At 40.3% G+C, this 27,155-nt stretch overlaps 1 protein-coding gene across 2 annotated transcripts; it reads right to left on the reverse strand.

Annotated features, from left to right (window-relative positions):
* Positions 1-3,575: 3,575 nt before the first annotated feature.
* Positions 3,576-20,660, reverse strand: VGLL3 (vestigial like family member 3). Of its 2 annotated transcripts, none has more exons than XM_075262593.1 (3): positions 20,381-20,660; positions 7,820-8,063; positions 3,576-4,236 (listed from the first exon to the last, which is right to left on the reverse strand). In XM_075262593.1, the coding sequence occupies exons 1-3, from the start codon at positions 20,489-20,491 to the stop codon at positions 3,713-3,715; spliced, it is 879 nt and encodes a 292-aa protein (XP_075118694.1). In that variant the 5' UTR covers positions 20,492-20,660; the 3' UTR covers positions 3,576-3,712. The 2 variants fall into 2 exon arrangements, with proteins under 2 accessions (XP_075118694.1, XP_075118693.1); XM_075262592.1 differs by having other exon boundaries at positions 7,820-8,066.
* Between the last annotated feature and the right edge of the window lie 6,495 nt (positions 20,661-27,155).

Below are 27,155 nucleotides of genomic sequence, written 5' to 3' on the forward strand. Positions count from 1 at the left end.
ACAATTGTTCTCACTACTTGACATATTCTTCAGGTAAACTGAATATGTCTTTTAGAATAACTTTGTAAAGTATTTTTAATTAAAAAAGATAATATTTCCTTAGAGATATAATACTATTATTTGCTTGTGACGGCAACTCATGTATTCAAAATACTATATAGGTATATAGAATACAGTACAGCTTCTGTTGTATCCCCACTGAAAGAAGCTGGGATATCATTTAGACCGGACATAGGCTTTCCTTCTCCTCCTCAGAGCGCAGCATTTATAGGAGTAAGAGGTAGATGTCCTAATACATAATCCAAGTGGTTAGGGAAAATCAATTATATAATCATCTCAGCACTCCTTGCTGCTTCATCCCTGATCTGTGACAATGATAAGTATAATAGTCCAGGATGAAGCCGCATGGAGTGGAGAGCTAATTCCTTGTCTTCTAGCAGTCAGTAATGGGACATCCACTTGTTCTGTTATAAATGCTGCTGCCTATGATCTCTCAGAAACAGATGAAAAGCCTTTGTCCTGCCAAAATGGTATCTGAATATCAGAATAACTGACCTGCGGGTTCTCATCACTGAGACTGTCGCTTAACATGAGAAGGTGGGGGAGAGGGGGTGACTTGTAGCCCTGTGTTAATGAAGGCAGGTCATTTGTACACAACTTCTCAATTCAGTTCTGTGTGACTCCTGTATCCAGTAGATATGGGATAACTTTAAAGGAGTTGGGTCATCAATCCAAATAATAATACAATAAGTGAACTGAATATGCTTCTTTTACTGAGAATACAGCAGAAGCTGTACTGTATACTACTGATTATGGGGATAACGTCCATCCTTAGGGAGAGACCACCTTGCAGTGGAGCAACTATGGCTGTATAAGTCTCCACACACCTGAGAAGGTGGTCTCTTCCTAAGGATGGACATTATCCCATAATCTGGACTCTCAGCCTCCCACTTCTACCAATTCAGTTCTCTCTAGGCTGCGCTGATGAAGTCCAAAGAGACAGAAACGGTGCCAGCGTAGCTGAGAAATTGATTTGGTTATAACCCCGCATTATACAGTAAAGACTTCTGGGAAAGTCAGGCATGGTGTTCAGGGTGCTTCCCATAGAGGGCGGCATAACAGAGGCACTGTCTCCCTGTTTACATCTTGGGAGACAGATTTGCATATTCTTCCCGTGTATTCTACTGGGCATTCAGGCCAACACTAGGTTCACACTAGGCTTTTCGTCCTTCGGGCCTGCTTGGGTAACAGAAAGACAGAAACCCTATTTGCTTAAAAAGCGGTTATAAGCGGAGACCCATGGACTATAATTGGTTTTTCCCATAAAGTAGCAGAGAGAAAAGTCCTTCTTGCAGTACTTAAACATGCATGTACACTAGTCGCCATAGTAGTCTAAGACCTATTTTTTTGTGGTATCTGGCTTCTTAATCCCATGATAAATATGTATAGTGCACGGGATTCCTGGATTGTCCTGTCCTGTCTTGTCCTCCTGTGTGTTCAGTGCTGAGGTTTCTGATCCTTGGCATTTACTATAGCTCCCTGAATATAGTTAGACAGCCAGCCCTGTTGTATCAGGTATGCAAGCCAAGCATTCCTATGACGTACACTGGCTCTATCACCTACATGTATTCTTATATGGCGTTCACTTGAATGGTGAGGATTTAAAGGGGCGGTCCAATTCTTTTTTGTTGATGGCTTGTGCTTAGGTTAGGTTATGAATAAGACATCAGTGGGGGATTGAAGCCTAGTACCCATGCTGATCTTCTGTTTGAAGGGGCCATGACACTTGTGTGAGCTCAGAGATGACTCTTTAGCATTGGACATGGTCTGTTTCTATGTGGTTGTGTAATGTAGTTTCAGCCTCATCTCACAGAGATTACACAAGCACCCTTTAAACAGCTGATCAGCGGGAGTACTGGGTGTTGGAATTATACTCTTGATAGGTGAAAAAAGAAGAAAAAGAATAGATAACCTATTTTCCCACAAAATTGAAAAGTGGTAAGGGTTTCCCCATTATAAAATAACAGTATATGGTTGTGATATGGAATTATTTTATGATCGGTGGGGGTCAAACTGCAGGAACGTCCAATAATCCCGCTCTTGTACTGAGGCCCTACGGAGCTTTTTAACTGGCACAACAGCAGCACGGCAACATTTACTCGGTGGCTAGGAATATCACTGGACAGGGAAGGACTGAGACGGGGCCGGCCGCAGCACTAAAGCTCCATTCACACAGAGTAACCGCGTTTTTTGTGCTTATTTTGTGCTTATTTTGGCACATAGCGTCACATAACGCCGCGTTAACGCCGCGTTTGCGCCATACAATGCGACCGCAAAATAGCGCAGTGCAAACGCGGCGTTAACGCGGTGTTTACGCGGCGCTATGTGCCAAAATAAGCACAAAATAAGCACAAAAAAACGCCAACGTTACTCTGTGTGAATGGAGCCTTAAGTCACACCAGTCACACTCCACCAGTCAGTGTTAGCATATTTCTTAGATACTATTAACCCCATCTCTTCATGTAGAGCCAAACAAGACTAAGGGGACGCAAAGCTCAGCCGATTTCAGGTTCGATTTCAAAATCAGATTTCCGATCATTTTCCAACCGATCGCAATCGTGAAATTTGCTCGGAATTCGATCTTTTCCCATCCCAATCGCTCAACCCAAGTCAATGCTTCTCTATGGGAAAAGTCACTTTTATGGTTGAGCCAATTTAGAGATTTCAAAATCTGATTTCCGATCATTTTCCAGCCAACCCCGATCGTGAAATTTGCTTGATCGCCGATCAGAATCCAATCTTTTCCGATCCCGATCGCTCAACCCTACTTGGCACCTGTCCCTCCATTCCAACCGGACCCCAACAACAAAAAAATTTAACCTGTTACGAGTACCAGGTACCCTTTATATATCTATAAGACATACTGGTGGTAAAAAGCAGCACAAATCTTGAATACAAGAACAGATACAGTCAATACTAAATATATTTAGACCATACGGCACAGGCTGAATTTTATAGCCTTTCCTCCTATGAGGTTTACGTGTAACGTCACATGGAGTTTATAAAGAATTTAGCTTTACGACTGTAAATCCAGCTTATGAGAGTTCTTATCCACCTTTTGTATTTGCAATTGCCATAAAAAGTATCCAAACGCATAATAATACGTAAGAAAAACTTACAAATAATTCCTTCTAAGACTTACATAACTCATTACGGGCCAGTGCTCTTTATATTTCCACTCTACTAGTTGTATAGACTGTTCACAGCAAGTCAATGACTCTGCAAAAAATTGTCACACCTGTTTTTTGGCCATAAAGTAGATTAGATCACTTATTCTGTTCGCCCAGAATGATCTGGTTTCAATCACTCAAGTGGAGGAATTGTAAAGCACGAATACAGACCACACGCAAAAAAACTGGAGCAATCTGGAGGAAACGCATTAAGAAATCATTCATATTTAATATAAAACCAGTCTATGTTTTTGAAATATTCACAGAATGCTTTGGTCAAAATCCAAAAAAAAAAGAGTTAGATGACGTACAAAACATTTACATGGAAATTGGTATTTGGTTTCACATAAGAAAATACAATCATAAAGTCCTTATAGGTCTATAGGAAAAGTTCTCTCCCAGGCCCGAAAGAGAAGCATGTTCTGGATTTGACTTCCTTTGCAGTCTTACTGTCCGCATTACATGTCTAGAAACGTGACAATTTAGGCCGTAAAGCTGTTACCTGTCTCAAATCCAAAACTGGGTATGATGTCCACAGTGCCATGGAATGCCCCAGCCCAAGCCGTCGAAGCCATTGTGGTTGTATTTGGCTCTGTCTTAGCTACATCGCACTGCGGTGCAGGAATCCTGGCTGAACGCACCGAAGGCATTAGTAGAGGTCCGTATCGTGGGTCTAGATGGGATCCGGGATGGTGATGATGATGGTGATGGTGAATATGTGGATGTGCATGGTGGTGATACATGTAAACATCATGCATGTGCGCATATGTAGAACTGGTCGGTGAAGCCAATGGATAATGCCAAGATTCTGGTGGAGGATGCGGGATAGTCTGATGCACATTTTCTCCGGACCAACTGCTAGGGTCAGGGGTGGAGAACGTGCCAGTGGCCGTTGTTGTAAAGTCTGGATGAGCTCCACTTAAGGAAGCTGGTGGTGATGATTGATATGAGCTTGTCCATAGTGATGGAGGTAGACCAGTCCTTTGACAGGATACTGATGGACTGTCTGAAAATAAAAATAGGACAAAAACATCAATAATCAATCATTTTGGACAAAGTTACAGAGACCTCAATCGTACATATTAAAGGTGACCATATGAATTAGGAATAGGTTGAGGGCTGATGAACCAATAACGGATCATCTGGAGGACGATTGTTTCCTAGATGCAGTCATACACATTATAGTCCATGTCACCTATACAGTTGGCGACAGATTTCCAATGACATGGGAGAAAAAGACAAAGCAATGTTTCTGGGAACGTTCATACAACATTCTGAGAACATTCTGTCCACGAAAGATCATTTGAGGACAAAAGATCTTTCTTCTGACTACTGCACGAAGATTTCAAACATGGTCTTCTTCTTTCCAGGAGATGGTGTCATTGGTTGACTTAAACAATCGATCATTGTTAAATTTTTAATTGTCTATTTTCATTGTGCTTAGTCTAATGTATATGGGGTCCTTAATTTATTAATTATAGACTCACAATTGTCATTGTTTGTAAATTTGTTGATGGATACAAATGTTCATGGATCACCATACAGGCATCTCCGACTATGGGTAAGATATAAATCCACAATTTCCAAGCTATATATATATATATATATGTTCTCCTAGAGAGTTTGTACTTAGAGACTAACTAACCGGTACCACGTTGACGTCCAACTTGGAGAAGATGAACACCATTGACCTGAAGGCTACCACAAAGTAGATTGTGAGGTTCAGAACTTGATGAGCTACAAATTTTTAAATTCTACAAAGCCCCTATATGGTCTACCGGAGTCTACCTTACATTATAGTCTCCAGCTAGGATAGTAGCTGTGGAAATCAGTGTAGCCAGTTGTCAGGCATTCATAGTTTCAGAGATAGTTTGTATTAGAGAATCATGTGAAAAAATTCATGGATTGCATACAGATGAGAAATTCCACACTGACGCATTTCAAGACCATGTGGATCCTTAGACATAACATGTTAGCAATGCAACACATGCAGGTATTTATCCCAGTGGCTTCTATTACATTAAATACCTGCATATGTAACATTTATTACAAGCTCCACATTAATAGCCAAACTAATCTTCAAGATAGAAACATTGACTTTTTCAACCGGATGAGTACCCTGAATTTTTTTTTTTTTTTAATGTAGATTGTGAGCCCCCTATAGGGATCACAATGGACATTTTTTCCCCTATCAGTATGTCTTTGTAGAATGGGAGGAAATCCACACAAACACGGGGAAAACATACAAACTCCTTGCAGATGTTGTTCCTGGCGGGGTTGGAACCCAGGACTCCAGTACTGCAGTCTAACCACTGAGCCACTGAATGTTTTTAACATGATATCTTAAATAAAGATTACTTTAAAACTTGGTATTGGAGAAATATCCGAGCTAATTTCTAGAGTATATCCACATGGGACAAATAGACTATGGATATACCAAATATCATCCAAAAAATCCATGAGAAATTTCCATGGAAATTGACATTTCAAATCCACAGAAATTTATTTTATTGTGCAGATTTTCACTGTGGATTTTAACCCTTTTATGAGTGGAGTAAAATCCGCTGCAATTTGGTGGCAAAATCTGTTGGATTTTTCTGTCAATTTTTTTTTTTCCTGAACTAACATCCTACAGTATTTGGACACTTCAAGAACGGTCGAGAACTGGTTCGGTGTCTTCTCTCTCCTGACATGGGATCAGAGTCTTGTGGACACGTATTCCTCCAGATCTAGACTGGCAATGAGCTAATAATCCTTTGTATATTATTGTGTTTTATCCATCTCGGATAGTCTTATCATCTCCACTTAGTTTGATAATCTTGGTTTATGGTTTCTTGACTTGGAACATCTAGCAGGAAGGCAAGCTACAAGGGAAAGTTTTTTTAGCCCTGTAACTATCATTCCTACAAAGTGACCTTTAGGATTCTTCTCATTTCATTCTCATTACAGCATCCTCCTTAGCATTCATCCTAATTGGACCAATGTAAACCCGACATACTACAAGGACGTCTTCGAGAAGCAAATACACAAAGAGGGTCCTCCAAACCCAGTGATATAATCGATCTGTGACATACTAGAACGCCTTTTATAGTCATGACTGAAAAGGGGAAGCAGAATATTCAAGAATGGATACATTTGTCTACTGAATAATAGTTTGCTGGAGTTTGTTCCCTTGTTCGGGGCTAAGCTCACTCATTTTTCTAATTATAAGTAAAATGTCAACTATTTTAAGAGGGAACATCCCATGGGAACAGTCTCTGATGCCTGGATTAGATTTTCCTTTACATGTCTAACAGAAAGAATATTAGGAGTCGTGAAGCTTTGTGTTACTGTTTGTGTTTCTAGGATCGCTACTTTTTTTTTTTCTTGCAAATTTTTCTCTACTAAAGCTGAAGGTCAAGAGTCGAAGAGTTGCTCTAAATTCTCCATCTGTTATACATGATTGTTATTTGCATGTGATTCAGCCCCTTACAATGTTGGGACGATTCCCTGGATCATGTGGCACTGACGGGAGGCAATATTGTGGACAGCCAAAATGCAACCCGGTGCGGGAGGGAGGTTGGTTTTTCGGTCAGATATTGTTTATCAGTTATATATATATATATATATATATATATGTAGGTTTCCATTGACTTGTTCTATCATAGAAAGACGATAGGGGATAAATGTCTGATCACTGAGGGACTGCTTGGACCCTTGGCATTCACCCTGTAAGTGCCAAATTTTAATTCACTTCTATAGGACTGCCAGTTCCATAATAATGGCTAATGTTCTGTTCATAAGGATCTTCCGAACCCTCATTCTTATGATTTCAGGGGTCCCAGCAGCCAGCCCTGCAAAAATCAGACCCCTATACCGTATTCCCTTTAAGGGACACAAACTACTTAAAAACTGTTGGAAAAGTCCCATGACTTGTGGGATGTCCCATAAATCTACAATAGAGTTTAGACAATAATTCACTTTTAGGATTTTTGTTCAGTTTATCCAAAGGTTTTGATACTTTATTAGTTACATTTTAAAGGTATCTATGAACTCTAAACATTAAAGGGACAGGTCATATTGAATACATAGTCTGGTCTGCAGGCAGCATATTATAGAGCAGGGCGAGCTGTGCAGATTAATATGCTATGTAGTTTTGTGGGAAAATATTCAGATTATAAGATTTGATTGAGTAAAAAGGAGTCCAGTGGGCGGTCCTATTTAGTGATTGACAGTGATCTCTATATGCATATTAGGAGAAGGCTATTGCTCATGAGTGAGACCGCCCACTGGACTCCTAAACATAGAAATAATACATTTAAATAGATACAATATAATAATAATAATAATAATAATAATAATAATTATTATTATTATTATATAATTTTCATTATTCTGAACCATTTCCCACTAGATGAGATCTTATTCCGTGCAGCTCCCCCTGCTGACTGTAGATTGCATTATGTTTTGAGTTGAGAGGTTCAGTTGAAATTTTTGAAAAATCAGATTTTTTTGTCCTCTATGGTAATTTTTTTTAATTTAAAGTTTATATATGGCTTTCTATAAAACAGCAATTTTAGTAATGGCAGAAACTCAAGATTTGTGTTTACCTCGACTTGTTCCTGTTTTGCTCTTTGAAGCTGTATTTTCTGGATTGAAGTTTCTCATTTGACTCAAGGCCCTTGAGAAATGTTCATCTACGACCGCTCCAATGTCGCCATGAAAGTAGGTCAAGAGGACGCAGCGCGAGTTCAGATATTCCATTTCGGCAGGCTGGTCTTTTTCATCCTCTTCTTGCTTGGTTGGAAAGGCCATCTCTAAGGCTTCCTGCATTTTACTGTAGGCGGCAATCTTCTTCTACAGGGGAGGAAAGAAACATGAAGCCATAAGTCTAACTGTGAGGTGACATTAAAAAGGTTCGCAATTCTATTATCTTGTATAATTAAAACAGACAATATTGTCAGGGGAGGACTGAAAGGGATTTGGGGACTTAGGCTGAGTTAGACGGGTTTTTTTTGGTTTTGGGGTTTTTTTGGTCAGGATTTTGATGCGGAGTCCGCATCAAAAGCCTGACCAAAAAACGTCTCCCATTTAAATCAATGGGTGCCGGTAATCTCTTTTTTCCGAGAGCGGTTTGTTCCTGCTCGCGGAAAAAATAAGCAATATGCCCTTTCTTTCAGGCGGATTCCGCAGCCAGTTCAGAGTCCGCCTGTAGACACTCCCTCCCGACCAGGCCCATTCATTTGGGCCTAATTCGGAGCAGAGTGCCATAACTGCACCGGCATCCAGTCGCGGCTACCGGTTCTTTGGTCCGGAATCTGAGGCGGCCTCCACATCAAGTTCCAGACCAAAAAACTCCATCCGAACTCAGTCTAAGAGGTAAAAGTCATAGACCCCTTACTACAATACTTACTATGATACATAGCAAGGAAATAATTGATTTGCGTTCATAAAATTTTGACTTGCAGTTTGGCTGTTTTTGATTTTTTTTTTCTTTTGGTCTTATTTTTGTTTTTTTTTGTTTTTGTAGCTGGACAAAAATTATTGCCAATGGGCTCAAAATGTATTAATAATATAAGAACCTATGGGTACCTCACTGATCCCACATGGCTCCTATTCTGAGGATATCCCGGGCCCCTACTGATCTCACCAAACAGAAAGGAATGGCCCCCTCGGCCAATCAGAGGATGAGGCAGATCAGAACTGCCCCAGTGATTGGCTGATCAAATCATAAGGCGGAGACCTGCAAGAACCCAGGGACAAGTTCTTGTATTTTTTAACCCATTTTGAGAGTACTGTCACCAATATTTGTACAATAAACGTTTAATAATGATATAAGTACGTGGTGTTATTGAGATCTATATACTTATTGTTGATATTATATGTATGGTTTGGCATTTATCGAGTTAACAAAATTGGGAGGGGTCAGTAAAATCAGGTGTATTTTAAATAGTGTCAGAGTAGATATGCTGTTATACCATGAGGACGGGAGTAATTCCCGAAACGCGTAGCTGTGTTACTTACTGATTCCTGAGTTACCATGTGACTTTTTTAATATAGTTCAATAAAAGTTATTTTTTATTATAACCACGTGAAGTTTGGATGAAGTTGCATCGCGGTTGAAGCTGGATTTTATCCTTGACGTACGTTTATTGCCTCCTAACCAATATTTGTGAGGTGTAAAACCCCTTAAACTGTTTGCCCCCATGGACCCTCAGGCACTGACTAAATGCCCAAATGGACAGTTCACCCCTGACTATTGGATTCCTCCTCCTTTAGGAAGGAAAGAAAGGGTCAATTTGATCCCCGGTTACTGTTTATATATGTATTTGGCCAATGAATAGAGGGAACAAAAAAAAACTAGAATTAATAGAATTATCCTTATTAATAGTTAGTTCTGGGTATACAAACCAGGGCCTCAATGCAAAATCTTTAATGGGGATTCCACCTACCTCTTAGAGTATTATACTAGTATCAGGTATTTAGGACTCTTAGACAACAGGGCCTTAGGGCCTTGGTGCAATTGCTATGACTGCACCCACTTCAGTTACCCCTCTGTCCTAGGTGTGACTGCTACATCACATATGATCAGCTTATACATACACAGTCCAGTCATATTAATGTGAGCACCGCCTAATTTTGACGTCAACGTTAAATAACCAATCGCAGAAGGCGCGTGTCATCAGCCATCTTGGTGCAATCATCATTGTAGAAGGGACGATGGAACAACACAAGTATGCACCTATCCTTGCGGACCATGTTCACCCCTACAGGTGAATTGTTTTTCCTCAGGATGATGGCATCTACCAGCAGGACAATGCGACGTGTCATAAAGCTTGCAGTGTACGTGTGTGGTTCGGGGAGCACCAGGATGAGTTTACCGTACTCCCTTGGCCAGCAAATTCCCTGGACTTGAACCCAATTGAGAATCTGTGGGACCACCTCAATCGGGTTGTTCGCGCCATGGATGCTCAACCGCGTAACCTAGCGCAGCTGGCCACGGCACTGGAGTCGGCATGGCTCAACACCCCAGTGACATCATCACAACATCCCCTCTCTTCCTGCACGTCTCGGAGTGGTCCGCTCTGCCAAAAGTGGCTATTCTGGATTTTGAGAGGTGGTCACATTAATGTGATTGGACTGTGTATATCCAAATCAGAGGAGTAATACTAGTAAAACACTACATTATCCAGGTGTTTGCCTACAACCATAGTGCTATATGGAGTAGCAGCGGAGCATAGTCAACGACTGTTCTGGAGAAACCCCCTCCTCCCAGCACAACTGGGGGACTCGGGAGCCCTGCACTAATGATCTGTGGGGGTCCCAGCTTTGGACCAGTCATTCATTTTCCAGTCAGTGTTCTGCTGCTGACTCCATTACTATGTCTATTCTCACCCTGACAACCAGATGAATGATTGCTGAAAGTCACCATGGGCATCACAGGAAGGCTCCGTAATAAATGACTGACTTCACTAGAAAGCATGTTAGTCTTTGAAGGAGACATATACAGAAATGTAAGAGTAATACTGAGCAAGAATCCAGGAACTCTCAAAAATATCCCAAAAATAAACAGGCGTGCAGACATCTCACAGCATTCTGGCACAATGTGTTACCAAATAGTTTCAATTCCATTCCACCACAACAAAGTGAGTACATGTGCCAGAATCTGCGGTGCAAACATCCCAAACCTAACCTGTGTCCCAGGGCGCTGCCAGTGATCCTCTGTACAGATTCTACAACAGGCAAGTGGTGGGTTATTTAGAATGATCTTCAGGGTCACACTGGCTTATCGTAATCCATACATTATATGGAATATGTCTCTGCGGACCATGAATAGCAAGTTACCAGAAGGAAACCTACGTATACAATATGGTGTAGTAGCCGCCCTAATGATTGAGAGGCCTAATACATAGAAGTGCTGGGCTACAATGAGCTGTGAAGGCACATCAATAGCAAATGGTAGTGTTCAATGGTTTAGAGTCCTTTTACACAGGGACAGTTCCGTCCTATAGAAAATACTGATCGATGATATAACTTGTTTAAGATCATATAGAGGACAACTAAATATATCCTATATTACACTATAGAATACTTCAATCATATAGAGATACAGTCCTATGAAAAAGTTTGGGCACCCCTATTAATCTTAATCATTTTTTGTTCTAAATATTTTGGTGTTTGCAACAGCCATTTCAGTTTGATATATCTAATAACTGATGGACACAGTAATATTTCAGGATTGAAATGAGGTTTATTGTACTAACAGAAAATGTGCAATATGCATTAAACCAAAATTTGACCATGCAAAAGTATGGGCACCCTTATCATTTTATTGATTTGAATTCCCCTAACTACTTTTTACTGACTTACTGAAGCACAAAATTGGTTTTGTAACCTCAGTGAGCTTTGAACTTCATAGCCAGATGTATCCAATCATAAGAAAAGGTATTTAAGGTGGCCAATTGCAAGTTGATCTCCTATTTGAATCTCCTCTGAAGAGTGGCATCATGGGCTACTCAAAACAACTCTCAAATGATCTGAAAACAAAGATTGTTCAACATAGTTGTTCAGGGGAAGGATACAAAAAGTTGTCTCAGAGATTTAACCTGTCAGTTTCCACTGTGAGGAACATAGTAAGGAAATGGAAGACCACAGGGACAGTTCTTGTTAAGCCCAGAAGTGGCAGGCCAAGAAAAATATCAGAAAGGCAGAGAAGAAGAATGGTGAGAACAGTCAAGGACAATCCACAGACCACCTCCAAAGAGCTGCAGCATCATCTTGCTGCAGATGGTGTCACTGTGCATCGGTCAAAAATACAGCGCACTTTGCACAAATAGAAGCTGTATGGGAGAGTGATGAGAAAGAAGCCGTTTCTGCACGTACGCCACAAATAGAGTTGCCTGAGGTATGAAAAAGCACATTTGGACAAGCCAGCTTCATTTTGGAAACAAAAATTGAGTTGTTTGGTTATAAAAAAAAGGCGTTATGCATGGCGTCCAAAAAGAAACAGCATTCCAAGAAAAACACTTGCTACCCACTGTAAAATTTGGTGGAGGTTCCATCATGCTTTGGGGCTGTATGGCCAATGCCGGCATCGGGAATCTTGTTAAAGTTGAGGGTCACATGGATTCCACTCAGTATCAGCAGATTCTTGAGAATAATGTTCAAGAATCAGTGACGAAGTTGAAGTTACGCCGGGGATGGAGATTTCAGCAAGACAATGATCCAAAACACCGCTCCAAATCCTCAGGCATTCATGCAGAGGAACAATTACAATGTTCTGGAATGGCCATCCCAGTCCCCAGACCTGAATATCATTGAACATCTGTGGGATGATTTGAAGCGGGCTGTCCATGCTCGGCGACCATCTAACTTAACTGAACTTGAATTGTTTGTCCAAAATACCTTTATCCAGGATCCAGGAACTGATTAAAAGCTACAGGAAGCGACTAGAGGCTGTTATCTTTGCAAAAGGAGGATCTACTAAATATTAATGTCACTTTTCTGTTGAGGTGCCCATACTTTTGCACCGGTCAAATTTTGGTTTAATGCATATTGCACATTTTCTGTTAGTACAATAAACCTCATTTCAATCCTGAAATATTACTGTGTCCATCAGTTATTAGATATATCAAACTGAAATGGCTGTTGCAAACACCAAAATATTTAGAACTAAAAATGATTAAGATTAATAGGGGTGCCCAAACTTTTTCATAGGACTGTAGATAGATAGATAGATAGATAGATAGATAGATAGATAGATAGATAGATAGATAGATAGATAGATAGATATGGATAGATAGATGGCTAGAGATAGATAGATAGATAGATAGATAGATAGATGAGATAGATGATAGATAGATAGATAGATAGATAGATAGATAGATAATAGATAGATAGAGATAGATAGATAGATAGATAGATAGATAGATAGATAGATAGATAGATAGATAGAAGATAGATATGGATAGATAGATGAATAGATAGATAGATAGATAGATAGATAGATAGATAGATAGATAGAGATAGATAGATAGATAGATAGATAGATAGATAGATAGATAGATAGATAGGACATAGATAGATAGATAGATAGATAGATAGATAGATAGATAGGACAGATATGGATGGATAGATAGATGGATAGAGATAGATAGATAGATAGATAGATAGATAGATAGATAGATAGATAGATAGATAGCGATAGATAGATAGATAGATAGATAGATAGATAGATAGCGATAGATAGATAGATAGATAGATAGATAGATAGATAGGATATAGATATGGATGGATATATAGATGGTTAGAGATAGATAGATAGATAGATAGATAGATAGATAGATAGATACTGTTACAAGTATTTCTACAATATAAATACAATACTTTTTGTTTTAATAACCTTGGACTACTATAAGCTTTCTGTGTCCCCATCACATCCGACATGATGTGCTCTACCCGCATTATGTACATGACAGACGTAAGGACACAAGAACAAAATCAAGTTGTATTAACATATCAAAACTCCAATATCCATCTGTATACACAATAGCCTAAAGATTCATCTAGAGTTGTTTCTTTTACTAAGTAAGATAAATAGTGAGTCCTGTCCACCCCTTATTGACAATGCCCAGGAGGTGACTTCCTCCTCACCTACATATAAAAGGGACAATGACCAGGGTGAGTGACAGCGGCCAGCAGGACAATGACAACACATCTACAACCTTCTCTTATGTTACCTTCTGCAGAGAACACTCTCTTCCATGGAATCCTATCATATCTGAGCCAGAGACAAAATAATAACAGGAATATTGAAAAAGTAACCTATTTAACCTATAGGGTCAAATTTACCTTCTGGACTATATAAAACAAAACAGACTTTATGTATACAGTGTACACCTGCAAAAGACAATGCTAATATGGGAGAAGGAAATGACAAAATATCAAAAATCCATAATCAAAAATGTGGCGCGATTGCTATGGGCAATATCTCATGAAGTTTAGTATGGATTATATGGACACTTATAAACGGAGAGTATAAAAATGAAAGGCAAAGAAGACTGGAGAAAGTATAGAGAATTTATGTTCTTAGCGTTGGCTTGAATTTACTTAAGAATATACGACTAATAGGGGGATTGTATCATTGGATGGGCAAGGGAGGTGGTTTCCTTTACCCCAGACTTTTTTTTAATGTGCGTCCATTCTGGGTACTTTTGGATCCCCGGGGCTGGAAAGAGGAAGGAGAAGCTTAGATATGACTTGAATTTACGTGAAAAGATATGACTAATAGGGGGATAGTATCATTATATGTACATGTAAAAATTTCCTTTACCCTAAAATTTTTTTCTTTACCCTAGATTTTTTTTTCACATGTGAGTCCATTCAGGGCAAATTTGTTAAAAAATAAGGTCTTGGGCTGGAAAGAAGAGGGAATGGAGAAGCTTAGATATGGCCTGAACTGAGAATATATGACTAATAGGGGATTATTATAGGGGATACATTATATGGACACTGATATATGACCAGTATAAAAAAGAGGTCGGAGAAGCTTAGATATGGCCTGAACTTACATGAGAATATATGACTAATAGGGGATTAGACGTTTAGTTATGGCCTGAACTTACATGAGAATATATGGCTAATAGAGGATTATTATAGGGGATACATTATATGGACACTTATATATGACCAGTACAAAAATATACAAAGGAGGTCAGAGAAGCTTAGATATGGTCTGAACTTACTTGAGAAGATATGACTAATAGGGGTATAGGATTCTTATATGGACACTTATAAACAACCAGTACAAAAATGTAAGGCAAAGGAGGTTGAATAAGGCATGAAGAAGTTTAGTTATGGCTTGAATATACTTGAGACAATGTGACTAATAGGGGTATAGGATTGTTATATGGACACTTATAGATGACCAGCACAAAAGTAAAGGCAAAGGAGGTTGAAGAAGGCATGGAGAAGTTTAGTTAGGGCTTGAATTTACTTGAGACAATGTGACTAATAGGGGTATAGGACTATTATATGGACACTTTGTTACATGGACACTTCTGAATGATCAGTACAAGAAGTTTAGTTATGGCCTGAATTTACTTGAGACGCTATGACTAATAGGGGTATAGGATTGTTAGACACTTAGATGACCAACGCACCAGGAATACAAAGTGCAGAACATCTACTGACTCAGGAACGGCATTTTTCGACTAGTTGTAATTCGCAGTGAGCTACCACAGCTACGCACAAAACTTTTACAACTTTCCATTACATTTTTATCCCCTCTTGCCTTCATTTTATGTTTATGAGGCCACAAGTTTCCTTTGAGAATGTCAAAAGACAAAAATTGTTTCCCTCTGTGCGTATTGTGAATGTTAAAGATGTCTGGTAGACAATGGCTACAGCACAATACACTAAACCATGTCCAAATAGTGGAAAATGCAAATAGTTCCAGGATATTTTACCAATTATCTGCTCTCTAAGCCAAATCTTCACACATGTTATCTTAAGACGCTAAAAAAATTATCTTATTTTTTTCCCCATATTTTCAAATGAAGAAAAAGCACAGGACTATGTCCAGCATTTAAGTGCAATGTAATAAAGATATGACTTAGCAAAGACAGATCGGTCCTTGTTATCCATAGCAACCAATCACAGAAGAGTTTTAATTTTACCAGAGAGGGTTAAAAAATGAAGTTGAGATCTGATTGGTTGCTGAGGGCAAAAAGGAAATGTTTTCTACTGGATAGCTGTGATAGATTTTCCCTATAGTTTGTGACCTGAGTTGTATTTTATGTTTTTACAGTTCCAGACTCCCCACCATTTTCATCTATGTGTTTATAGGTGTTGTCTCCAGAACTGGAAACAATATTCCAGATGTGGTTGCCCTATTGTTCTATATAGTGGAAGCATAATCTCTCTATTTCTACTGGTTAAACCTTTAGCTATACAGATCAGCACCCTACTGGTTATCCCCCTAGCTATACAGCCTAGCATCCTAAAAGATATATCTCTGGCTATACAGCTGAGCACTCTACTGGTTATACCTCTAGTTATACAACCTTCTATCCTACCGGTTATATCTCTAGCAATACAACTGAACATCCTACTGTTATACCTCTAGTCATACAGCTTAGCATCCTACTAGTTATATCATTAGCTATACAGCTCAGCATCCTACTGATTATATCTCTAATTATACAGCTTAGCATCTTACTAGTTATATCTCTAGCTATATAGCTGAACATCCTACTCTTATACCTCTAGCTATACAGCTGAGCATCCAACTGGTTATACCACTAGCTATACAGCTGAGCACCCTACAGGTTATACCTCTAGTTATACAGCTTAGAATCCTACTAGTTATATCTCTAGCTATACAGCTGAGCATCCAACTGGTTATACCTCTATCTATACAGGTAAACAACCTATTGTTATATCTCTATCTAGACAACCATGCATCTTACTAGATCAGTGGTTCTTAACCAGGGTTCGATCGAACCCTAGGCCATATGCACGGTTCATTTTGTGTACCAGGAAAAAACATATACCTATGTCTTGAATTTGGAAAAAAAATCATATTTGATTTATCACTAAAGAAGGGTTCGGTGAATGTACATATGAAACTGGTGGGATCGGTATCTCAAACAAGGTTAAGAACCCCTGTACTAGATATACCTTTAGCTATACAGCCTAGCATCCTACTGTTATACCTCTAGCTATACAGCCGCAATCCTGTATCCTACTGGTTATACCTCTGTCTATACATCTGAGCATCCTACTATTATACCACTAGCAATATAGCCATGTGTCCTACTGGTTATATCTCTAGCTATACAGATTAGCAAATTACTATCTATACCTCTAGCTTTATAGCCATGTATCCTACTTGCCTTCCCTGCTGCTTGGCTGCACTGTTGTTTCATTACATCTCTCTTTCCATTATTGCTGCTTAGCTCCTTATCCCTTTCCTAAGTCTTCCTAAAGAAAACATGGCCTTCAGAGCCAAGTAGCTCAGTACAGTTGAAGAAATGTGTGTTTTAGTTAATAACTTTATATCCTATGAAATAATTCTGGAACATTGTGCACTTCCTCTATCATCCCTGGTAGAAATTTATGAATACATTGACTGTTGGATGCTACCTGTTGGGGTGTATCCTTGCCTACTCTGGCACTGTCCAATCAGTGCTGACTATGCAGGGACACACCCCTTTGACAATGTGAAGGATTCACTCCCAGTTGGATAATGCATTCATAAATTTCTAAGAATAACCAAGGAGCGGCACAACACAGTTATAAGAAAAGATGTCTGCTAAATATCTGCTAAAACAAACATGTCAGGGGAGTTGCAGGTTTGCTTTGACTCTACCCTTCCACTATGTTATACCTATATCTAGTGGAATATAATGGGGAATGCAGCTCTAGAGACCAGTGTCCGAGCCTGAACCTCATGCACACTATATAAGATATAGTTTCCAGGTATCCAACTCTAAACTTGGTCAATTTTGGCTCATCATCCTCCAACCAGATATATGGTCATATCCCCCTTAACTCCCCGCTATTACTACTATACAGCACTTCTCACTATACTTTGCTCAGTACTAGTTACAGGATGTACAAACTTATACTTTCTGACTGTATGACAATTGTGTCCACTCCGCCAAATATTCCTGTAGTTGCACATAGTGCCAGAACAGCTTAGGAATACTTCTCTATTACTGGCGAGATTCCTTCTCTCAGAGACACTTCCCATGTAAAGAATGATCTTCATGCTTAATAATGATAAAACTTTATGGAATGCAACAACAGAATTCTGGAGTCTCTAATGACTGCGATGTCTGAGCCAAGTCAGTGCAGGCCCCACCTCACACCCACGCTCTGTGCATGCTTCTAGTCTGCTGTCAGGCTGATAAGAGGACACCATTCTTCTAGCCACAATCTGTCCCTAATACTACATAGGGCCAGCAGAGATCATAGGGGGCCATGAGAAATAACCAGGGCCACTAAGTCCGTGGCCAGCGCTTAAACATTTGCCTTTTGCAAAGAGTAACAAATTCTGAGCTGTGTGGATGTAGCAGAGCTGAGTGTGTGCTGTGGCAAAACTTACAGTATGGGGATCATAATGTATTAGCTGTGATTTTTAATAGGATTGCAGGTAATGCCACTATATTACCTTCAGGAGGTGATCATGAGGTCCTATAGAGGGTTAAACAGGTATAAACAAATTTAGCTCTGCTACATCTTAATATCCAAAAGTTGTTACAATTGTTACCGTATAATTTATTTTTTTAACAAGATATATATATATATATAAATATATATATATATATTCACATATAATACACATATAATATAAAGCTTTATATATAGACACGCATATATATATATATATATATATATATATATGTATATATATATATATATATATTATCGAAGTTCAGTGTGTCACTGAACTTTAGTGGCTGTAGTATTTGCGACAAGGTAGCAATCCTGTAAAGCCGAACATATCACACATATGTGTGTATTAATTCCTTTCCACACGTTGTGTTAATTTTGCAGGATTCCTTATGTTTGCACAGAACTCTATGACACAACACTAAACAACATATAAGAAGGTGAGGACTTACATTAGGCCAGTGTACTTCATGCTATCCCCAGCGCCTATCAGTCAGTGCGCTGTATACACCACTTGTTATGTCACTTCCAGGTGCTGTTATGTCTGCTGAGCTGCACATTCCTGCACACTGGAGGTAACTCCTGGTCACAGTCACTGCTCACATATTATATCCATGGAGGAGAATTATCCCTGAGCCAATGCTAGCAAAAGTCCAAATATACTGCAAAGATCCTGGCTCTATTATACGAGAATATGTGTGGATTGAGATTGATAGATATGGACAGACTTGATAGATACAAAGATAGAATAGATAGATATGGACATATAGATAATTAGACATATAGCTAATAGGTGATAGATAGATAGATAGATAGATAGATAGATAGATAGATAGATAGATAGATATGTGATAGATAATTTATATAGGTAGATCGATTGATGGATACATAGATATAGATAAATAGATGGATAGATAATACAGATAGAATTAATAGATGATAGATGGATAGATAGATAGATAGATAGATAGATAGATAGATAGATAGATAGATAGATAATATTTCCAGCAGATGTGATTGGAAAATGTAAAGCAAGTGAATACAAATACGCCTGGGATAAATACTAACATAAAAAGGAAATAATATAATGGCAGACTCAATGGACCATCTGGTCTACTGTTAATCTTCTATGTCTGTATGTTTTTAAATAGATAAATACATATGGATAGATAGATAGATAGATAGATAGATAGATAGATATGGGATAGATAGATAGATAGATAGATAGATAGATAGATAGATAGATATGGGATAGATAGATAGATAGATAGATAGATAGATAGATAGATAGATAGATAACAGATTGAGATGATCAATTCCTTGGGATAACTTTTCAAAGAAGTTTAGAATTCCTACTTGACTCTAGCACAGTATGGCCACCCGGACCTATAGTGCAGTATACAGACTGGGGTGTACTCTAGGGCACTTATTCAGTAATATGGAGGGTATGATAGTCAGCTGACACTACGTGCACTATAGATGTGTAGCAGTCATTGCCGCAGGGCTTCCTCTTAGTCCTCAGTCAATCACACAATCCTAATAGTATGATATTATTTTCATACTTTCCTATTATTTGTCCTATTAGGGATATAATTTTTCAGTACCATATTATTAGTGATGGTGATAACTGTCTGTTGGTATACCTGCAGTTCTATGTAAAAATATAGATAATATTACATAGTGTCATGATAGCACAATGTTTTTTGCCACCTGACAAACTCAGCTCTGCTACATTACTGTTTTAATGCCATTGATAAAGACTTGATGGCAGACACAGGCCATGAGGTTCGTCTAGGTGCTCCCTTATTTCTATGTTAGTGTATTAGCTCAGTATGTAGCACCGCCACATCAGCCGGGGGTCAGCTCCATGTATCCACTACTCTTCGCACAGGTACCCACTACTCTTCCCAAAGCCTTTTATCTTGTATCTAACATGCTACAACATTTCATTACTATTCTGTGTAACTGTACAGACAGATAAATAAGAGCCTCACCTGTTGGTTATGATGGTGGTGGTAATACGCTGATGTACAAGCTGCCGTGCCAGGCAGATACTGGTGCATGCCATACACTTGGTGATGATACATAACATCCAGACAACTCATTGCAGGACTCCCCGTCAGGTGCTCCCCCTGAGTAAGTCTTATCCTATGAGTGGCTAGGTGAGCCCAGCATATCCCTGGCTCCTGGATGTTCTCTCCATATGTCCCTTATAGACGAGCAGACTAGAGACACAGGCAGCTGCATTAGCATGCACACAATAGACATGCCAGACACCGGCCAATAGGCAGCTCGCCTCTATACACACAGGATGGGGGCTCATCTGCAGGATTGCATAGGGCTGGGGGCAGGGACCACTCTCACTGCATCTCACTGGAGGAAAGTTTGACATTGGGCTGCGCTGTGATTGGCTGCCAGGGATGAGAGGAGGATTCTCTGCTCTCACTTGATGATTCAGGCTGAAGTTTTCAGAGCACTTAGACGGGTGCACAGACCGCGCCGTGTATCAGCTCCGATAGATGCATGGATCACATCTAATATCACATGTGACGACGGGGAATAAGGAATGAGCTGGGAACATTCCTGTAACATAAGAACATAGATGAGGATGGAGGGAAACAGCCGTCTATCAAGTCCAACCTATAACCCTACAGTGTTACACTAGAAGTAATATACTAATAAATATAATAATAATAATGATACTGATAAAGCAGATATATAAATAATACAAACATAATAATAATAATCTATAAGTAATATACTAATAAATATAATAATAATAATAATAATAATAATAATAATAATACTGATGATTCAGATATATAAATAATACAAACATAATAATAATAATAATAATAATAATAATAATAATAATACTGATAATGCAGATATACAAATAACACAAACATAATAATAATAATCTATAAGTAATATACAAGCATAATAATAATAATAATGATAATGATAATAATATACTAATAAATATAATAACTATACTAAGGACAAACATAATAATAATAAAACTGTTCTATAAGTAATATAATAATAAGTCAAGTCCAAACTGTAACCTTACAGTATTAAACTATAAGTAATATACTAATAATTATAATATTAATAATAATACTAATGATCATGCTGATGTATAAATAATATAAACAGAATAATAATAATAATAGTAAGGGTGCATTCAGACTACGTAACGCCGGGCGTGTATGAGAGCCGTACACGCCGGCATTACGGCAGACTGCCGAACACTTCCCATTCACTTCAATGGGAGCGCTCGTAAACGCCGCTGTTACGAGCGCTCCCATTGAAGTGAATGGGAAGTGTTCGGCAGTCTGCCGTAATGCCGGCGTGTACGGCTGTCATACACGCCCGGCGTTACGTAGTCTGAATGCACCCTAATACTGATATATGAGTAACATACTAATAAACATAGCAATAATAACAATAATTATGATCTATATGATCTATAAGAATTTTATATATCTCTCTATATTCTAAAATTCTGAATTTCTGTCTGTCTGTCTGTTCTCTATTGCAAACCAAACGACTGGACCGATCTTCACCAAATTTGGTACAGATATACTTCAGGTATCCGGGGAGGTTTAAGACAAGACTCCAACTCGCTCGGACATACTGTTGCTGAGATACAGCATTCCAAACACAATGCCCCCCTACACAGTACCATACACCGGGGGATTGGATACATGCATCTGCACACAGTTCCACACACCAGAGGATTAGATAAGCACATCTGCACACAGTACCACATGCTGTAGGATTAGATATGCGCGTCTGCTTACAGTTCCACATGCCAGAGCATTAGATACACGCGTCTAAACACAGTTGTACACGCCATAGGATTAGATACATGCGTCTGCACACAGTACCACATGCCGTAGGATTAGATACGCACGTCTACACACAGTTCCACGCGCCATAGGATTAGATATGCGCCTCTTCACACAATACCACACAGAGGAGAATTAGATACGTGCGTCTGCACACAGTACCACACTTTGGAGGATTAGATACATGCCTCTGCACACAGTATCACACGCCAGAGAATTAGATACACGTCTCAGCACACAGTACCACACGGGGGAGGATTAGATACGTGCATCTGCACACAGTACCACACGCCAAAGGATTAGATACACGCATCTGCACACAGTACCACACAGGGGAGGATTAGATATGCACCTCTCCACACAATACCACATGCCGGAGGATTAGATAAGCGCCACTGCACACAATACTACATAGGTGAGGATTAGATACCTGCGTCTGCACACAGTACCAAATGGGGCAGGATTAGATACATGCCTCTGCACACAATACCACACGCTAGAGAATTACATACGCATCTCAGTACACAGTACCACACGCCAGAGGATTAGATACGCGCGTCTGCACACAGTACCACAGGCCGTAAGATTAGATAGGCACGTCTGCACACAGTTTCACTTGCTGGAGGATTAGATATGCGCCTCTTCACACAATACCACACGGGGGGAGGATTAGATACTCGCAACTGCACACAGTACCACACCAACAAGGATTAGATACTTGCGTCTAAACACAGTACTACACGGGGAAGGATTAGATACAGTTTTACTCCAGGTATCCATAACAACTGATCACAGGTTTTTCACTGATGTCCAAAATGAGATACACATAATGACATGACGCTTATGGACATACACACAAACCACATACAAAATACACCAGTGCAAAATTGGACAATTCCTATGGAGCCAGTACACAAACATAAAATATAATATACCTGTGCGAAGCCGGGTCCTCCTGCTAGCTGGTAATGGTGGATGAAGTCTATAGTCCTTGAATATTGCCTACCTGAAGAGAGATACAACAGATGAGAAGAGAGAGAGACAGAAATGAAGGGGTAGAGACAAGGTACATGGGAGCAGATTTACTAATATGGTCCAGAAAAAACAGATATTACAAAACCTAGTCAGTCTAAATCAGATTTTTTTTGACTTGGGACTTTTTTTGACTAAATCAGACTTTTTTTGTTTGGGACTACACATGCATGAGCTGAAAAGATGGCTAACAATGTAGAGATGGGCAATTTGACTCATTTCATTACATTTTTTACAAAACTGAAACATTTGGAATCCATCTTGGACTATCTTGAATGATGTTTGGCAGACCCATGTCACTGCTAAGTCCCAATCATAGGTCTCAGCAGTGACACCAGGCACATGACGTCAAAAAGGAGCACCAGACACCACCAAGAGGAGCACATGGACCGCTGGATGTTGGAAGAAGGCCCAGAAGAACTTAAAGGGGTAATCCCACGTCGCATACTCACCAGTCTTTGTTGCTGTAAAATCTTCTGTCTTCCGGCTTTGTTGCGTCATTGGTCGTTATAGGTTACCTTAGTTTTCATGAAAAGTTGAAATATATGTATAAGCCCAGTGACGTAACTAGGAATGGCGGGGTCCCGTGGCGAACTTTTGACATGGGCCCCTCGACCGACACCGACGCTGAAGACCTCGACCGACCCCCTCCTCTGCATTCCTGCGCGCTCTATTATGTCCCTTAGTGGCCCCTGCACACAGTATTATGCCCCTTAGTGGCCCCTGCACACAGTATTATGTCCCTTAGTGGCCCCTGCACACAGTATTATGTCCCTCAGTGGCCCCTGCACACAGTATTATGTCCCTCAGTGGCCCCTGCACACAGTATTATGTCCCTTAGTGGCCCCTGCACACAGTATTATGTCCCTCAGTGGCCCCTGCACACAGTATTATGTCCCTTAGTGGCCCCTGCACACAGTATTATTCCCCTTAGTGGCCCCTGCACACAGTATTATGTCCCATAGTGGCCCCTGTACACAGTATTATGTCCAATAGTGGCCCCTGCACACAGTATTATGTCCCATAGTGGCCCCTCCACACAGTATTATCCCCCATAGTGGCCCCTGCACACAGTATTATGTCCCTTAGTGGCCCCTGCACACACTATTATGTCCCTTAGTGGCCCCTGCACACACTTTTATGCCCCATAGTGGCCCCTGCACACAGTATTATGCCCCATAGTGGCTCCTACACACAGTATTATGCCCCATAGTGGCCCCTACACACAGTATTATGCTCCATAGTGGCCCCTGCACACAGTATTGTACCCCATAGTGGCCCCTGCACACAGTATTGTACCCCATAGTGGTCCCTGCACACCGTATTGTACCCCATAGTGGTCCCTGCACACAGTATTGTACCCCATAGTGGTCCCTGCACACAGTATTGTACCCCATAGTGGTCCCTGCACACAGTATTGTACCCCATAGTGGTCCCTGCACACAGTATTATGCCCCACTGTGTATAATAAGTATAATAATCGGAGACCCGGGGAATTAAAAACATTAAAAACTATTATTTCTTACCTGTCCTCCGGCTCCTATGCTGTCAGCATCCGCTGTCAGCCTTCTTCAATGACGTCAGACGTCACATGACCTGGGATGCAGGCTGGGGTCATGGGACATCAGAGACGTCAGACAACTAGGCCTGAGCCAGGATCGGTAAGTAAATAGGGCCTGTTAACTCCAGGGGTAACGGCCTATTAAAATGAAAAAATTAAAAAACGCAGCTGTAGCGGCTGTCGCCGGGCCCCTAATGTCTCGGGCCCTGTGGCAGCCGCTTCCACTGCTACCACGGTAGTTACGCCCCTGCGTAAGCCTTCATCAGGGACATAGCTATACGGTATGCAAAGCTAGCAGTCACTACTACTGAGCCCTGGAACCTGAGGAGGCCCAAAGGATCCCCTACTACATTATCAGACAGTATTATACGTAACGCATACCAAGTAGGTGCCTGTTACTGAATATTGCATGGGGATTCACATTACACCTCTGGCCTTCATACACATGGTGTCCTTTAATAGTCCCATTATGTCTGCAGAACATTTCTTTTTTCAGGTTGTAGGCATATACAATAAGGAGCAGTCTTCACCCTCCCCTATCCATTACTACTGCTACTGGTCTATGAACATGCAATTGTGCCTGGAGTAACTGTAAACTAGAAAAAAAAAGAACTAAGAAAAGCCCAAGAGGCCATAATACAGGAGACCCAGGAACACTGATCTGCAACTATAGGACTAATACATGAAGGCATAATGCAACTAAAAAAGATCCCTGACACAGGAAAAGTGAAATCTATGAAAAAAGTTAGGAAAGCTGCTTACTGTCAGTGACTAAAATCACAACAGCAATGACAGAAGCAGCTAGAAGTAGATACAAGCACATAGAAGACTTATCTTACATTGTAAACAGTGAGATGTGCAGAATGTTCAGTCCAGTGCACAGAGAAAGCTGTTTGCAGGTCCCTTCACAATTCACTGTGTGCAGACAGATGAGTGGGACTTCCTTAGTAACATGGAGTGAACAGAAAATTAGCTAGAAGGGAGACACCTAGTGGCAGGAACTTTAGAGAGGTTTTTCAGGCTGCAAGTAACACCATTTTTAAAGAGGACCTTTCACCATATCTGGGCACAGGCAGTGTTATATACTGCCAGAAAGCTGACAGTGCGCTGAATTCAGCGCACTGTCGGCTTTCCCGATCCGTGCCCGGTGTAAAGCGCTATCGGTCCCGGTACTGTAGCGCTTTACAGTCAGAAGGGCATTTCTGACCATTAGCCAGGAACGTCCTTCTGCCTCGCGGCGCCAATCGCGCTGTACTGTGGAGCCGAGAGGAACGCCCCCTCCCTCTCCTGATAATGCTCGTCTACGGACAAGCTGTGTGAGCAGAGGGAGGGGGCGTTCCTCTTTAAATAAAGTGAATTACATTTTGTTCCAGAATTACAAGCTCTATTAAATGAGACTAAGTTGTCTAAAAAGTTAGTGACTAGAGATGAGCGAACACTATTTGAAACAGCTGTTTCGAATAGCGCGCACCCATAAGTATGAATGGATGCAGCCGTTAAGCGGCCGGTTGCCGGCAAAGTATGCATGCCGGCCGCTTCCATTCATTCCTATAGGTGCACGCTATTCGAAACGGCATAAACCTTCATCAGGGACATCATCATTATCCAGGTACTGTGACATCACTGTGTATATTATCCTGTACTATGATATCACTGTGTGTATTATCCCTGTACTGTGACATCACTGTGTGTATTATCCTGTACTGTGACATCACTGTGTGTATTATCCCTGTACTGTGACATCACTGTGTGTATTATCCCTGTACTGTGACATCACTGTGTGTATTATCCCTGTACTGTGACATCACTGTGTGTATTATCTCTGTACTGTGACATCACTGTGTGTATTATCTCTGTACTGTGACATCACTGTGTGTATTATCCCTGTACTGTGACATCACTGTGTGTATTATCTCTGTACTGTGACATCACTGTGTGTATTATCCCTGTACTGTGACATCACTGTGTGTATTATCCCTGTACTGTGACATCACTGTGTGTATTATCTCTGTACTGTGCCATCACTGTGTGTATTATCCCTGTACTGTGGCATCACTGTGTGTATTATCCCTGTACTGTGACATCACTGTGTGTATTATCCCTGTACTGTGACATCGCTGTGTGTATTAGCTCTGTACTGTGACATCACTGTGTGTATTATCTCTGTACTGTGACATCACTGTGTGTATTATCCCTGTACTGTGACATCACTGTGTGTATTATCCCTGTACTGTGACATCACTGTGTGTATTATCTCTGTACTGTGCCATCACTGTGTGTATTATCCCTGTACTGTGACATCACTGTGTGTATTATCCTGTA

The sequence above is a fragment of the Leptodactylus fuscus genome, chromosome 2, assembly GCF_031893055.1.
Source record: "Leptodactylus fuscus isolate aLepFus1 chromosome 2, aLepFus1.hap2, whole genome shotgun sequence".
NCBI classification, from domain to species: Eukaryota; Metazoa; Chordata; class Amphibia; order Anura; family Leptodactylidae; genus Leptodactylus; species Leptodactylus fuscus.